The 17,198-nt window shown below is 42.0% G+C and overlaps 1 protein-coding gene and 1 non-coding gene across 2 annotated transcripts; both read right to left on the reverse strand.

The window, feature by feature from the left end:
* Positions 1-2,586: 2,586 nt before the first annotated feature.
* Positions 2,587-16,889, reverse strand: fam83c (family with sequence similarity 83 member C). The gene is made up of 5 exons (XM_077503967.1): positions 15,750-16,889; positions 12,799-12,966; positions 12,603-12,727; positions 6,096-6,326; positions 2,587-4,962 (listed from the first exon to the last, which is right to left on the reverse strand). Exons 1-5 carry the CDS (start codon positions 16,479-16,481, stop codon positions 4,116-4,118), a joined length of 2,103 nt encoding a protein of 700 aa, XP_077360093.1. The 5' UTR covers positions 16,482-16,889; the 3' UTR covers positions 2,587-4,115.
* LOC144005634 (small nucleolar RNA snR34) lies at positions 6,448-6,579 on the reverse strand. The gene has a single exon (XR_013279634.1). It is a non-coding gene; the product is annotated as a small nucleolar RNA snR34 (small nucleolar RNA).
* Positions 16,890-17,198: the final 309 nt, after the last annotated feature.

The following is a 17,198-nucleotide window of genomic DNA, read 5'->3' on the forward strand; positions in this document are numbered from 1 at the left end:
CGTGGGCTGTGGGGACTGATTCCGTCGTCGGGAGTCGGGTCGGGAGTCGGGACGGGACTCGTCGTGATTCCCAATCATCCCTCACCTCCAGTGTTGCCGGTAACGTAGTAACGCGTTACTCAAAAAAGTTGCTTTCTAAAGTAACTAATAGTCTAACGCGTTACTTTATTCTACAAAGTAGTCTGATTAAAGTTACTGTCCAGAGAATCAATGCGTTACTTCACATTTTCATGAAGAAGGCACGCTATCTCACTGTTGTAACAGTCACAAACAACTACTGCTAACTACGAAGATGAGGCAGAAGTCATTGATCACCACACTGAATTCAGCCATGGTCTGGTCATGAATGGTTTGCACATTCAAAACAAAAGTGATGATACTTTTACTACTAGTTTTATTAACCAACAGGCACACAACACAACAAAAAAAGTGTGCATTATGGACCATAAAAGTGGTAAAAAAAAAATAATTTATTTCCATCCTTAACTGGTCCGTGAAGCATTATGGGATGAGGTCGTCTCCGCCCTCTCGCCAGGGGGAGTGACGTCAGACAAGTTACGTTTTCAGTAGGGGTGGAACAAAAAAATGATTCGACCGAACCATCGTTCGTCAAGGGGAGCTAAACGACCGTATCGGTTGCGAGTGAGGCTTTATGGTTTTCATAACAATAGCAAGAGTTCTGCGCCGTGCTCTACTTGTTTTGTTTACATTTCACCATTCAAGCTACTTCCGTGTTTCCGTGCTCGCGACACGGCGCGCGCGCGCCCAACGAGTGACAACATACAAATGGAGACAGTTAGCAGAAGCCGGTGCCGTACATCTCGGTATTTCCCATGGCTATCGAGTCCTCTCGGTGCACTTGTATGTCCCGGGCCGGCGTTGGTACTGCGCGCGAGCCAAAAAGAATAACTCCCGTGACGATCCAATGCATGGATTCAAACGACACAGGTATGTCCCACAGCCAACACACCAGCTAAGCTAAAAGCACACTGCAAGTATCTCATTTCTCAGTTTGTGGCTCCCTGTCAATGTCTACAACTAGCATGAGCAGCAGATAGGAGAACTGAGACGTGCCGCGATTACGACAGCCCAAAAAACAAAATATAAACAGTAGTGATTCTGTGGTCATCATCGTGTCTCAGATTAAAAAAACAAAAAAAGATGTCATACATTAACCAAAAATGAAAGTGATGACAAAAGAAAAAACAATTGTTAAATACAAAAATTGTTGATTAAAAAGGGAAATGAACTTTTGGAAATATTTTTGCATATATTAAGTGGTTAAAATGTGTTTGATAGATTTATTGTTCCATAAGGTGGCTTCATATTTCTTTTGGCTGGACGGTAGGTTTATTTCATGTCTTAAATTTATGTTTCTGAAATACTTCACAATGTGCACATATTCTGTTTAATTGTGTTGGTGTCTGTCTAAAGGTTAAATATTTATATTTAACATTAAATTATCAACCTTTTGTTTTCCTGATCCTTATTTTGAAGAGAAAAAACAAACAAACCAAAAAACAATTATAACTGTCAATAACTACTAATAAATATTTAAACTGATACATGTGTACACACTGGAATAGCGGAACAAACAAACAATAGAGGAATTTAGGGAATTTTCATTTTCAACCTGGATAGATTTTTATTTTTTGTTTTATAAAAAGTATTTACGTTACAAGAAGTCAAGAGAGACTGCCTATTTTGTTTTTCATAAAAAAAACCTTTATTTTCATGTTAAAAATGCACTTTCAATAAAGTATTTGGAACTCCGTTTCTACTGCATTATTTTTATGTTGAGATGGTGTTATCGGCAGCTGCTGAAAGTAACTAAAAAAGTAACTTTTAATCTAACTTAGTTACTTTTAAAATCAAGTAATCAGTAACGCAATTTAGTTACTTTTAAAACCAAGTAATCAGTAAAGTAACTAAGTTACTTTTTCAAGGTAACTGTGGCAACACTGCTCACCTCCTGCTTGCCCACTTCCACAAAACCTTTTCCAAGAGATTGAAATTCGCACCACTCAACGGGCACAATTTCATCGCGCTTGACTTGGATCATCTTGTGAGCAACGTGTTGGGCCAGGATCCGAACCCGGTTCAGAAAAGCGCACGACGGCAGCTTCGAGCCTGGCGCTTTCTTGGCAGGAAGCAGGATGTCCACTTCCTGTTTGAGGGGAAAAGCGGTTGGCTATTGTGCGGCAGGAACAGGAAAGCAGCCGGCGCCGCGTGACGGGCCCGGCCCGTTGCGCGTCTCATCCGGCCCTGCAGGAAACGAGTAGTACAAAATACAAAAGTCCACTCCTGAAGTCCATTTAGTTGACCTTTCCAAAGACAATTGGACTTTGTACTCCTGACTTTGTTCAAATAGGCTTTTTTTCCCAGCGCCAAAAAAAAAGTCAAGTTAGCTGCGCGCGCTCGACATGTCGGTTGATTGGTTGCCATGGGAACATGCGGCCATCTTTTGGGCATTTCAGTCAGTCAGTCGAATGTTGGACCGACAGGAAGCAGCAACGTGACGTGACATTTGCCCCAAATGTGCGTCCACTTCAACCCGAGTGTGACATATTGAAATCGAGTAAACGATTGATTTCAAAGCTTTGTATTTATTAAACTACTGGCAAGTTTCATCATCCCTGCATACTCAACACTGCGTTCGTTTTGTCAAGTGTAAAACAATGTAAAATTCAAGCCTTTTGCATTTTCATTTGCCCAAAAAGTCTTGGATATTTGTATCCTTGACTTTCAAGGAAAGGAAAAGTCAAACTAAAATACAACTTAAAAGGAAAATTATAGAAATTAAATTGGCAAGGAAGTAAAAATAAGATGCTAAAAAGAATTGTTATTACAAAGCAAAAAAAAAAATACAGAGCGATTGTTTGTGTGCGTGTTGGCCTCTTGGGGGCAGTGTGGTGCTGTGTGTGCATGAAGTAAACATAATTTCAGCTTGATTAATAAAACTCGTTTTTCACAGACTGGGAGGGGGGAAAAAACGGTACCTTTAAGTGGTGTTATGTTATAGTTGCGTGTATGTGCTTGCACAGCGTTTGTGTGTAAATATTTGTTATTTGGAGAAATATGACTACGCAAGATGATGCTAATTAGCATTAGCATTCCATGGGTTGTGACCATTTTTGCACATCAAACCTTTGGCAAATCAGGCCCGATGACTAGAGGTGGCAAATCCAGGTCCAGAAAGTAAATACCCTGCCACAATTTGGCTTTAGCCCCTTGTGCTAGCTAGCTCTTTAGCAGATAAACGAGCACCATGGAAGCTATCTAGGGAGCTAGCTAGCTAACTAATACCTGAGGCTAAAGCCAAACGGGGGCAGAGTTTTTACTTTCTGTACCTGGTATTGCCACCTCTGCTAATAGCAAGAAATGCTGCAATAATAATAGCTACAGGTGGCAAATCCAGGTCCAGAAAGTACCCTGATTGCTTTTACCCCTTGTGCTAGTTAGCTAGGCAGCCCTTTAGCAGGTAAACGAGCACCACGGGAGCCATCTAGGGAGCTAGCTAACACCTGCGGCTAAAGCCAAACGGTGGCAGGGTTTTTAACTTTCTGGACCTGGATTTGCCACCTCTAGCTATTATTATTGTAGCATGTCTTGCTATTAGCAGAGGTGGCAAATCCAGGTCCAGAAAGCAAATACCCTGCCTCCTTTAGCCCCTTGTGCTAGCTAGCTAGCTAGGTAGATAGCTAGCTCTTTAGCAAGTAAACGAGCACCATGGGAGCTAGCTAGCTAGCTCACACCCGGGGCAAAAACCAAACGGTGGCAGGGTTTTTACGTTCTGGACCTGGATTTGCCACCTCTACCGATGACAACCCTGGTCCCGGATGTCTCCCTCCTCTGACACAGGTGAGGATCGTTCTCAGGGCGTGCTCTGATCATTTGCATCAACTGTGTTGGAAGAGGGAGACACGGAAAGCATGCGGGACTGCGGCTCTCCAGGCTATGGAGGTCACCTGCTTCTGGTCCCGCCTGCCGCTCGGTCCCTAACTGATGGGCCCGTCCCGGTCCCGCTTGGTGACGGACGCCATCGGAGAGGCGAGGGAACGCTTGTGAAAAGAAACCAATATACATTGCGGTGCGTCATGATGTCACTGCTGACGTCACTGCGAGTTCTTGAGCTCAAAGCGACTGTAAACCTGTTTGGTCTTCATCTTGTTGTACTGGTTAACCAGATCCAGCTTGCTGTGTCCCAGCGTCATGCGCTTCTGGTCCTGCCGGATGATCCGCTCTGGCTGGCCGCCGGCCTCCGCTCGGACATTTTGCTCTTGCGCGGCGGCGGCGGCAGCAGGGGTGGCGGCATTCTGGTCCTGCCTGGCGACCTGCAGCAAGGGCGGCGGTGGCGGGGGCGCCTGCAGGCTCTCGGGCTCACTCTGCGAGAGGTCGGGCCCCCCCCAGGCCACCGTGCCGTGCGGAGAGGCCGACCTGGCCAAGTGGTCCTTGTTCGCCACCGCCGGCAGGAACAAGTCCGACAATTTGTGGAGGAGCTGATTCGACGAGCTGCGCTGCTTAGGACCCAGTTTGCCTTCGGGCGGCAGCAGCAGCGGCGGCGTGTGGCTGCGGTGCAGCGGCGGCGCCGCGTGGAATCGGTTGACTTTGTGCTCGTACAGTCCCAGCGCCTGGAACTTGGAGGCGGCGCCCGCTCGGTGGGCCCGCATGATGTCGGCCGGGGTGCCTTTGGTGCGCTCCAGACCGTAAGGCGGCATGCGTCGCTCCAGCAGCGGGCTGTGGTTGGAGGCCCCGTTGGAGGACGGGCGCTGCGGTGCCAGATTATGGAGCCGGCGTTCGGCGCCGCGCCGCTCCAGGCTGAGCTGAGAGGCCAGCGGCTCCATTTTGTCCTGACCTTGGGTCACCTTGTAAACGGGATTTGAGATCAGGCCGGGCGCCGCCTTCACGCTGGACAAGCTGCTGTCCGATTGGCTGCTGGAGTTGTCGGAAGTGGACCGCTGCCTGTCGGGCAGGACCACAACGGGTCGTTAGCACCGCAAACACAAACGCACGCAGAAGGACACGTTCAAGGGGACGCTTTCACATCCGGCTGACCGTTCGCCAGCCGTTCATTCACACAATGTCGTCATCGTGATCGGAACCTCACGAGTGCCAGACAAATAAACGTGATCACTGCCGCCGGCATCCCTTTTTGGTGCCACAGTCATACGGGATCGTTTTAGTAAACGATCACTTTCCGGCCACCTCCTGCCCGCATACTTAGAAAGAAATATCCCGGTGGCCATCAGTGCTGTCACGATCCAATATTTTTACAATCGATTATTCAATCCATTAATTGACTAATCAGATTCATTTTAACAAATTTGCTCCCAAAAACGTAGAAACATGCCCTATTTTAAATATTGACATGGGCCCAAAAACGTATTTATACATTTGGGTTTTTTTTTGTTTTATTCTAGAGCATTCTGAAGGCTTTATTGCAGGTTCTGACCTGAAGAGGTCACTTAAAGCAATGGTAGTTATTACAAAAAATGGCCAGCAATTGGCAGGAGAGTATGAAAGATCAACCAGAGCCATGGTGCAACAAGCTCTTTTCCACACTGTTTAACAGATTTGTGAATGATGATGAAACTTAGCTATATTCTAATGCTAATTGCTGCAAAATGGAAACAGATACAAGTATACTTCTTTTTCTGATGAAAGAAGAGACTAATCTTTCTTTTGGTAGGTACCATGTTTTTTATAGCAATAGAACACAATATTATATGGACCTTGCAAAATCAGAAAAAAATCCAGTAAAATAGAGGGGAGTGAAGGGGATTGCTTCAGTCAAAATGGCTGCCAGTCAGTGAGTTACATACAAGTTTTACTAATCATGAAGCATAAAATTTCTACATGTATTTAAGGCAAGTTGTAAAATGTCTGAAGCCCTCTTGTTTATGTTTAATAAATGTAAAACAGCATCAATCATGCTGTTTCTACTAAGTACTGTCTCAAATGTATATATAGTTAGTATAATTATAGTTATAGTTAGTATAGGCATAATAAATTGGACCACAACGGGCCGGCAGAAGGACACACACACACACACGTACGTCCCCTTGAATGCGTCCGGCGCGAGTGCACGCTCGTACCTTTCGGCGAGCAGATCGGCCTTGAAGAGCGGCGCAAAGGCCGTCAGCATGAGCGGCGTGGTCTGGTACGGCGGGAAGTACGGCGGCGCCTCGTCGTCCTCGTTGGAGAAGTGCTCGATGATCTGCGAGTCGGCGTACAAGCAGCGGAACTCGCGGTCGAAACTCTCGGTGATGCGACCCGAGAAATGCATCACCAGATTGCTGTGCACCTGCGCCGACAGCCACGTGAAGCTAAGCAGGGAAACAACACAACACACCACATTTTGACTTCTCACAGAGACAAATTCCAAGGGCAAAAATTTCTATCAACAGTGCGACGATGTTGTCATCGGAGCACACGTCATTGTCAGTCAAATATGGCTTTACTTCAGCGTCAATTCTGACGCCGTGATAACAACGGCACAAAAAACAAACTTGATATTCTATTTACAGCTGGGAAATTCTTTTTTCAAATGTTTGGCTGCATTCTAAACATTTTTTTTTCTTAGATCAAATCAAACATTTGAGAATTTTCAAACCATTTCATTTTGACAACAGAGGAGTGGGCAACTCATGTTGTCCTTGGGTCTAACTAGCTGGCACCAACTTGTGTTGGGTGGATGTTTGCACTGTACACATCCACTAACGAGTGTTCCCCATGTATAGTTATTGTGTTTGCCGTGATTTGCGAGTAGGGATGTAACGATATCCAAACGTCACAATACGATATGAAGCTCACGGTACGACAATTATCACGACATTGTGGGGAGGTTGGCGATATTTAAGAAAGGTCACAATATTGTTAAAAAAAAAAAAAAAAGAACTCATACTTAAAAAAAAAAAAAAAAAAAGCACAATATTGTGCTTTTGTACATAACAGCAATGTTATGTTATTATTATTGTTTTTTTTTTTTATTATGTTATTAAGTTAAGTTGTTAATGCACGCACACATTGAGTTCTTCCACATACTGACTTGCTTCACAGACATTTAAGGCATATTACGTTCCCCTTCATCTGACAATTAGTGTTGATTTTCAACACAGATGGGCCAAAACATCCCTCATGAAAATTAAATTGCACTAAAAATCTAACCACCAGAGGGTGATAGAACTGCATAAATGGAAATTAACCTGACTTATTTAACAGATGTGTTGCATTTAAATATCGTGAACATGACGACGACGATATTGTGGCAGTTTTAATATCACGATACCGCGCTTATCGTTACGTCCCTATTTGCGAGTGTGGAGTGTTCGCCATGATTTGCCAGCATCGTTTCCAAATGTCGAGCAACCGGAATGAGCACTTTTTTTTTTTTTTTTTTTTTTCTGGCGCTCCATTTTCTTGTGACTTGATTTGTTGGTGGCCAGCCAACACAAACAAAATGGCGTCCATCAACTCAACTCGGACTCCACTTGATCCAATTTTGCCGCCAGGGCTCAATGAAGGATTTTTGAGTGAGCACAGGACCCGTGTTAGCCTCAACACCTAATTTTGGGGAGCTCAAACGGCACCAGCCGACGCTAGCAGAGCAAATGCTAGCACGCTAGCATGGAACCTTCCTGTCGCGCGTTTTGGGAACTCAACTTGCAAGTCACTTGGTCCAGCCGGGAGACACGCGCATTTCCGGCGTGTCCCCAGCCGGCCTCGTGCCCAGAAGTGGGTGTGAGGCGTCCTAACCAGATGCCCGAGCCACCTCGAGGAGGAGGAGTACTCTCAGCCAATCCCTCCTGGATGAGCAAATGCGCAGGAAACTGATTGCATTTCCTTGAGAGTGTAAGTGAGAGCAGGAACGCGACTCGGCTGGTCAATCCAGAATTTCCACTTGGGGCTCAGCTGCTGCTTTAGCGCCACGGAGACTTGCGGAGCGAGTCCATATTACGCACTGACCTATATACAGTGGTACCTCTACTTACGGAATTAATTGGTTCTGGAAGAAAGATCTTAAGTAGAAAATTTTGTAAGTAGAGACGCATTTTCAATGTAAATGCCCTAATCCGTTCCAAGCCTCCCAAAATTCAGACATAAGTGTTTTATAAAGCATAAATGCATCAAAACATGTAACAAATACATGTTACAATTAGATTATTGCACAATAAATGAGAGTTGTGCATAATGTAAAAAAAAAAGAATGGAGAAAAGAATAAAAATGACGGTTATTGACCTTTTAACTGCTGTCCTCATCGTTTTTTGCCCTAATTGGTTCATGTTCTCTCTCAGAAGTGTTTTTTGCCTGGTGTTTTGTAAAGAACTGATCCAATGACGTTTGCTTTCTTTTCTTTTTTTTTTATAACAATCCTTCGAAAATGTCCAAGGCAAACATCATCATAGTGAGCGATCGCCCGACTGATTCTTTCCAACAAATTTCCAAACTTGATGGAAACTTCAGGTACGACGGCGAGGCATCTTTTTCCAAAAAAGGCCTGTCTCGTCGCAATTAAAAACTTACTGTGCAACGTAGCCTTTATCAATCACCAATTGTATGAATTTTTATTTTAGTTAACTAAAACGAAATAAACTAAAATTCCAAAAAAACAATTTCGTTAACGAAATAAAATAAAAACGAAAATGCTTTTTAAAAAACGAAAACTAACTGAAATTACATTTTATGTTTACAAAACTAAAACTTTAATTATAGCAAAAACGTCCTTCGTTTTAGTCTTTGGTATGATTTTTAGTAATTTATTTTGATATCAACCGCAATAATGACGTTTGAAAGTATGTCACACAGAAGTGACGTCACCTAGCAGCAGCCAATCGAAAACCACCTTCAGATGACATCGCTCCCATGGTGTTTTTTAAATATTGCACACAAGTAATCAAGATTAAAATAAATAAATAAATAATAATAATAATAATAATAATACCGAAACTAACTAAAACTAAACTAAAACTAAGCATTTATTAAAGAACTAAAACTAATAAAAACTAACAGAGCCACCCTGAAAACTAATAAAAACTAAAAATTCCAAAACTATAATAACCTTACTGCCATATTACAAATAAAATGGTTTATATACTGTAGCATTTTTCTAAATATATAAAAGCACAAATAAATTATTTGTGCAATTTTTAGGACTAAACACAATTTATCTTCATGACATGATGTGGCCCTTGCGTTCTTCTGAGCTTCGGTATGTGGCCCTCAGATGAAAAAGTTTGGACACCCCAGATGGCTGCCATGTGATTTCAACAGCTTGCACTGGCGTTCATGGAATATCGGCTATCCACTCATATATACAGGTCAGTGGTATTATGCCAAGCAAACAAAGGCGGAAACAATCTCAATTGGTCAAAGGTTTCAGTAACAGGAAACACAAAAGGAGAAGACGTCCTAAATTTGGACCAAATTCTTTATGGTTGGACTCATGTACCTATTGAGGGAAGGAGAACTGACAATATAATAATAATAATTATGGCTAAATGCCATCTTGACAAATGTGAAAATTGAAAGCCATCCATTGTTTTGTTTCAAGTTGAACTGCTGTTACATTTTGCTTCCTTGTCAATCTTGAAGGACGTGAATACGGACTGTTGTCGCTGACAACAACTGCCGAGCAACATTTTAATTAAACAAAAGCGCACTTTCAAGCGCTCAGTATTGCGTCACCGCCGACCAATCGCATCCTTCGGTGACCAATCTATTCAGCGCCGATCACTTATGCGGTGAAAAGTCCGGCAAGGCGTGCAATTGGCAGACACACCCAAGCTGGCAAGCTCGAAATTCCTCGGGGAGGCGGAGCCTCGCCTTCATTCCAGCGGGCGCGAGCGCAGTCGCACCTGACAAAGTGGACAAGTCAACAGGAAGTGGGCAACAAACGCATCTCACGCTTCTTTCTTATTGAGCCAGGTGTTCATTCAAAAACATTTGGCAGCACAAATTCCATTTTTCCGACTCGTTGGTGCCGACATACACGGCTTCCACTAACAAGATGGCTGCCCACAGCCAATCATTTTCCAAAACAGACTATGCTTTTTGTTTGTTTGTTTGTTTGTTTGTATTTGTTCATTTTTCCTTTGGGACAATCATTGTGAACACCCGAAAAGAAAAAGGACTGACGGAATGAAGCCAAAATTTATTAATTCTTGTCCCCCATAATACATTAGGACGCAGATTAGCAAAATGTTGATTCATCAAATATCATCTTGAGTCATTATCAACTTATTGATTACTTTGGTGGCGCAACTGAACAATTACAAGCAGCGACTTGAAAAACGGCTGCTCCATTTTGAAGAAAATATTCATCACCATTAATTTTGGCTGATAACTGAAATCACCATTAGGACGATCATTTATTTTCTTTTTTTTTGGTGCAAAACAAGAAAACGTTTAAACGTCAAAATTATCCAGACAAATAAGATTCTTTGGAACACGATAATGAAGCAAGTTCCTTTTGGATAAAACAAAATGGATTCAATTACTTTTTTTTTTTTTTTTTTTTTTAAACTCAAAATTAGTATTAATGTTGTTTTCTATTTGTTTGAAATTATGCTGATTTTGTAATTGTGGAGTGTCATCATTGAAATTGTAATTGAATTTCGAATAATTGGAAGTGATTTCTCTCACGCGATGAATGGATACGTGTTCATTTTAGCCACCATTTTGAAATTTAGTCTCAGTTTTAGTCCAGTTTCAATCCCGCTTGTTAATTTTTATTATAGTTAGTCAACCTCATCCTGTTTTTATTTATTCCATTTTTTTTAATGTCATTGTCAGCAGATAATGTTAAATATTTCAGATCTAAAACTATTTCACATGAATTTTTCTCTCATATTTTTGATGATAAACAATTTCACACACACAATTACAGTCTATCAACAAGTGGCTACTATGGCTCCATGCTATCAGCTAGTAAATTAGCCGGCATTAGTTAGCGGTTGGATTAACATTATTGTTGGAATGTTGTAGCTGTTGGATTAATGTTACGTTAGAACTATAATTTACTTCTTTTTTTTAACTTTACATTGTGACGCCGTCTTCTGTCTGTCCCATGTGTTTGTGAATGTTGCACTTGCTTGCTGCAGATTTGAAATTGGGTGGGTCACATGACAGATTAGCAGAGAAAAGATTTTTACAAAATCATATTTTCATCTCCTTTTTGTTCATGGACTAAAATGTCCATAAATTTTAGTCCAGTTTTTAGTATGTGAAATACATATTCAACTCGTCTTCATTAGTTCACGAAAACGCAAGACTGATTTAGTCCCACTTATTGTTTATTAAACAATATTTATTTACTTATTTCGCCATTTTTGGCAGTCAAACATGAATATTTTGCCTATAATAAATTATTAAATATATATATTATTAATTATATATTATTAAATTATTTTTCATGTACAATTAGTACCTTTAAAAACACATTTAGCAACTTGCTGTCGACTGAAAATGACATCACAAGGGCCCAGGTAACCAATCAGAGCTCAGGTTGTGAATGTCACATGCTGTGATTTAGGGGTGTTAAAAAAAAATCGATTCGGCGATATATCGCGATACTACATCGCGCGATTCTCGAATCGATTCAATAAAAAAAAAATCGTTTTTTTTTTTTTTTTTTTTTTTTTTTTTTAAGAGCTCAGAATTGTTCATTCGGTAGTCTTACCGATTCAACGTCTTATCATCATTGCCTTTTTTTTTTTTTTTTTTTTTGTGATTTTTAAACTTCCATTTTTAATGAAAAAATATTCAACAAAACGTCTGACTTCGGGTTAGGATTCACACCTTGAGCATGGAAGAATGTTATATGAACGGAACATTAAGCCTTAATATTTTATTTTAATGCTGTTCAAACATGAAACAGATTACAACCTCTACAAGACTGAAATTTCAGATAAATAAATAATAAATTTTCATATAAATCTTACACTCTACAAGCTTACTGATTAGTATTTTCTAAATTTGAATGAAAAAAAATCACAACAATCGACTTATAAATTCGTATCGGGATTAATCGGTATCGAATCGAATCGTGACCTGTGAATCGTGATACGAATCGAATCGTCAGGTACTAGGCAATTCACACCCCTACTGTGATTGGTTACCTGAGCCCTTGTGATGTCATTTTCAGTCGACAGCAAGTTGCAAAATGTGTTTTTAAAGGTACTACTTGTATGTAAAAAATAATAAAAGTATCAAATTAATTATAGACAAAATATTAACTATTTATTGCTATAATGGGCTAAATAAGTGTAGTATCCCTTTAATGGTGGATTTTAGTCTAGTCTAATCTAGTTTTAGTCCGGTGAAAAATGTGAGTTGACAAAATTATTTTTGTTTAGTTTTCGTTGAGGAAAGAACACTCGTCGGCATGGATAGAATTTGGGCAACAAGCGTGTCAAAAGTTGTCATTTGTCAACATGTTTTGACCCGAGGTATGTGCAACGCATGTTGCTGAGGTTTTGCGCCACCTGCAGGTGACAACTGCACATGAGCAAAGAGTCCGATGTCCATCAATTATTCAAGAGATGCCGATTGGCCAGAGGAACAAATCATTTGCATACGATCCTCGACAAGATTCGAAAGTGACCTGTATGATCCGGCGATGACCTCCTCGCAGTCGATTATCATAAACTTTTCCAGGACTTGTCCGCTGAACTTCCGGCCACTCTTCGTACAGTACGTGTCGCCGCACACGCTGCGGATGCGCATGTTCTGCCGACAACAGCGAGAAGATGAGGGAGGGACGGGAAGATAAGGAGCGGCGAGTGGTCCCGCCCACTTACGCTCATGTTGACGCCGTGCACGTCCAGTGCCGAGCACATGTCGGTGAAGACTTGAAGGTTCTTGTGGTCCAGCAGGATGTAGACGGGAACTTTGCGCTTGCCCGACGCTTCCATCAGGTCGCACAGCAGATCCACGTCGCTGAACTCGTCCATCACCAGCGCGATCACCTGCAACGCGCACACGCACGCACGCGCCAATCAAAAGTCTGACGCCACCCCAGTCAACAAATGCAAAGCAGGGTTCTCCTTGCTCAAATTGAGGCAGAGGTGGTATCACCCTGACTCTGATGGGTGACTACTGATACCAGGTATTGGTATTAATACCAGTCTTATTTTAAGGTATCGGTACACGCGGCGGTAACCTATACCATTATGGGCCACCCTCCTGCAGCCATTTTGAAAATGAGAAATTATAAAATGAGAAATTATATGAATACAAAAGTTGCCATTAACTCTGACCGCCAAAAACGTTTAATAACGTTTGGTAAAATCACGATGTATGCTGCCATAAACGTTAAGTGACGTCAACTACTTTTTTTATTTTTTATTTTTTATTATCAGTGGTCAGTGCAAGGTCCAAGTGCAGCGCAGCCGGGTGAATGAGTTGTGAAATCAAAAACACCCACTAACTATGGCCAGCAGATGGCAGCATTGCAGCTCTTTTCAATGGGCTGCTGCTGTATGGAATTACTCAACTGAAGTTTATTGAACCTCGCAGCGGTATCTGCTCGGGCCCTAACTAGAGCTGCGAATTACAATGAAACATGATGCAATCTGATGAAACAGTATATTTTCAAGGCTGATGTGAATGATCAAAGCCTTTGTAACATTAAACCTAATTTGACGGAACGTCACTAACCAAAAAATATTAGTATCAAAGTCACTGTTGTGGAGAAAATGTATCTTTTCTTTTCAATTTTCGCTCAATGTCACTCAAATGACCCATTTTCAAATGGTGATTACTAAAGAACGGAATAAGGTAGAAACACTTTTTTTCTAATGAAAGAATAGAATGTGATATCTCATGTGGTACCCATGTTGTATATGTAGCAAAAGAACATAATATTCTGTTTGTTTCGAAAAACGAGTTAAAATGCTCGAAATTCGCTGGCATTGGGGGTTGTTTTTTAATAACGTGTGGCAGTATAAAACAGTTCATTTTTGGCCATTTTTTTTTAACTACAACCATTAAAAATTCAGCCACTAGTACATATGAAATTGTAAATATAGTTCAGCGTTGTTGTAAAACACAATTATGTTTATTGTATATATTGTGTTTTTATGACTTTGGCGAAGGCTGGCGCGCGCCACCGTTGCCTCACAACCAGGAAATGGGTGTGCGCAACGCTTGCTCCATCATCTGTTTCTTCTTCAGTACATTCAAGTTTTTCAAAAAAAAAAAGAAGTTGTTTCTTCTTTGGTTGTTGCTTTAAGTCTTTCCGTTGCACTGCTGTTGATATAGCGCCTCCATGATGGAACTGCAACTGCAGTTAAAATACGTTGCTGCCGAGCTCAATCCACACAGCTGGAGCCGAACGCTGTGTTGAGCGATATCAGCCTCTCAATTTTGTACACAGAAAAAACCCTGCTCAGTCGACTTAACGATGGCGTGGTGACAATTTGAAACGCGTCGTCGTTTTTGAAACGTGTCATCGTGTTCAATGCACTAGTGTATGAATGGTAGGGATGTAACGATATCCAAATATCACGATGCGATATCACGATATCAAGGTCATGATACGATAATTATCACGATATTGTGGGGGGGTTGGCAATATTTAAATAAGATCATAATATTGTAAAAAAAAAGAAAAAAAAAAGAGCTCATATAAAAAAAAAACATAAAAAAACAATATTGTGCTTTTGTGCATAACAGATAACAGATGCATAACAGATGCATATAAACCACCTACGATATCTAATAACAATATGGAGGCACTTATTTGCTAATGCAAGCACACGATCGCTTCACAAGCAAATTAGGTTCCCCTTCATCTGACAATTAGCATAGATTTTTAACATAGAAGGCCAAAACATCACAAATGGAAATTAAATTGCACTAATAAACTAGTCACTAGAGGTTGAGAGGTTGCTAGAACTGTACAAATTGAAATCAACCTGACTTTTTTAACTGATGTGTTTCCTTTTAAATATTGTGAACTTGACAACGACGATATTGTGGCAGTTTCAATATCACGATATCACGATATTGTACTTATTGTGACATCCCAAATGAATGGGATCAAGTGTTTTTTTTGTTTGTTTGTTTGTTTTTTGCCTTCTGATAAGACGTCCGCTAGAAAATTCACATGGCGTCCAATCAGCCGTCAATCGCAACGGATGGCGATGCCAAACTCAGTGGAAAACTGACAAGTTTTTATATGCTTTTCATCTCCAGCTCAAACTTCCCATACAGAATCACATATTATGGACGTATAAGGGCATTCAGATATGTAAAAATAATAATAATAATAATAAACCTTTTTTTTTTTTTTTTTAATTAATTAATCTAGGGGCCATCCATGGCCAGCGGGCAGCCAGTTGTCCATCCCAACTTAGTTGCGTCTTGTATGTGAGGAGGCCCAATTGCAGATTTGGGATGAGATGCAAGACAAACATCAATTTTTTTCACAAAAGATGATTTTTGTGAGAAAATGCACAAAATTAGTTCTTGCACTTAATGTTGGTTTGCAGTTCAGCAGCAGTCTTGTGGCAATTTTAACATTGAATACCCGCCCCCTTTTTTTTGGTTAAAATAAACTGTTTTCAAAGGCTTCTTTTGTCAACTTGTTGCTCCTCCCACCAGGCTGCCTCAACTCAACTTTCTTTCTTTGTGACTTGAAAACAAGCAGGGTTGCCTGCATGCAAAGTACTGTAACATGGAGCCAAAACGTGTCAAGCGAGAACACGCCAAGCCAGTCTGGTGCTTGTGCGTGCGCGTGCGCGCGTACCTTCTTGGCCTTGTTGATGAGCGAGCGTATTCGGTCTTTGACGTTGACGCTCTTGTCCCTCTGGAAGTAGATCTGCGTTTCCGAGGGCCCGTACCTGAGCGGGGAGTCCGGCCAGCCGAGCTCCAGGACCGGCGGCTCGTCGTCGGTCATGGTCGGGAAGTAAGTCCCGGAGGTAACCTCCGAGGCGAAGTCGTCATCGCCGCCGGCGTCGTTTTGGCCGCCGGCGTCGGGCTGCCGCTGCCCCTCGTGTTGCGTCGCCGCCGCCAGGCCGGTCCCAGTGGCGCTCCCGTCCGGCTCCGGGTCCCGGTGCCTTGTGATGTATCGGATCTCGGCTTGGGACAGGAAGCTGAGCTCGCGCTCCTCTGTGAGGACGCGGCGGTACTCCTGCTCGCCGTGCTCGAGCAGCGCGTCGGTGGCCAGACGGGCGGCCTCGCTGTGGCTGAGCTCCAGCGAGGACACCTGCCGCCACGGACTCTTCAGCTCCTCCAGGCGGGCCGCCAGCTTGCCGAGCGGTTTGCGGCCGCCCGCGGCCGGACGGAGGGTCTCCGACGAAGTCATGGCGGGACGCCCGCCGTGCAAACTTTCATCCGACTTCTCCCCAAGTTGGGGGGCCGACGAAAGAAAGAACGAAAGACGACGAAAGAGCGAAAAAGCGAGACGCGACGACGGACAAGTGACTTCCCAGTCGCAAGGTTTCCGGATCACCTGTCGTGTTGATACCTTGACTGTCATTCAGCCTCCCGAGCCCCGCCCCTTCCCTCCTGCTGCCCTCCTTCACTTCCGCTGGCGGCAAACGCGTCTGTTTTGTTGGGGACTTTCGCAATAAAAGCGACACTTCAATCCAAACGAGTCTTGTAGTTGTTTTGTATCGCTTGTTTACACTGACGCATGACGTCCTTTAATTAACGAGCGATTTTTCTGCACTTCTGTCCGAATCAGGGTTATTATAGTTTTGGAATTTTTCACGTTTTTTTAAATGGTTAGTTTTAATTCGTTTCTGTGCAGTTTGTTACTTTTTTTTAAATTAGTTTTAGATATTTAATAAAGGCTTCATTTTAGTGTTAGTTTTGCTTTTTAATGTGTATTACTTGTGCGCAATATTTAAAAAAACAGCATGGGAGCAACGTCATCTGAGGGTGCTTTTCTATTGGCTGCTGCTCGATGTCACTTCTGCGTGACGCACTTTCAAACGTCCTTATATTGACTCTAATTTCTGTCTTTTCTGGAAAAATGTACTGTTTTGTTTCTGTAATGATGATAGTGAACGAAACAAAAAAATTTTTATGATTAACTTGATAATTATTTTGGCTAAATTTCATATACACAAATCCAAAGTTGTCATTCAAGACCTTTGTTTTTAGTTTTTGAATTGGAAACCAAACAATACATTAACACAATATTGAGCTCTACAAACAAGAAAGCAATGAGAACTGTGGCTTTATGTTTTTT

The sequence above is a fragment of the Festucalex cinctus genome, chromosome 17 (assembly GCF_051991245.1).
Source record: "Festucalex cinctus isolate MCC-2025b chromosome 17, RoL_Fcin_1.0, whole genome shotgun sequence".
NCBI classification, from domain to species: Eukaryota; Metazoa; Chordata; class Actinopteri; order Syngnathiformes; family Syngnathidae; genus Festucalex; species Festucalex cinctus.

Excerpts from the sequence above, each read along its gene's own strand:
- fam83c (XM_077503967.1), bottom strand. The coding sequence starts at position 16,481 with ATGACAGTCAAGGTATCAACACGACAGGTGATCCGGAAACCTTGCGAC. Across the intron at positions 12,967-15,749 it reads TCATCAACAAGGCCAAGAAG|GTGATCGCGCTGGTGATGGA; the intron begins GTACGCGCGCAC and ends TGCGCGTTGCAG. Across the intron at positions 12,728-12,798 it reads TGCACGGCGTCAACATGAGC|AACATGCGCATCCGCAGCGT; the intron begins GTAAGTGGGCGG and ends TGTTGTCGGCAG.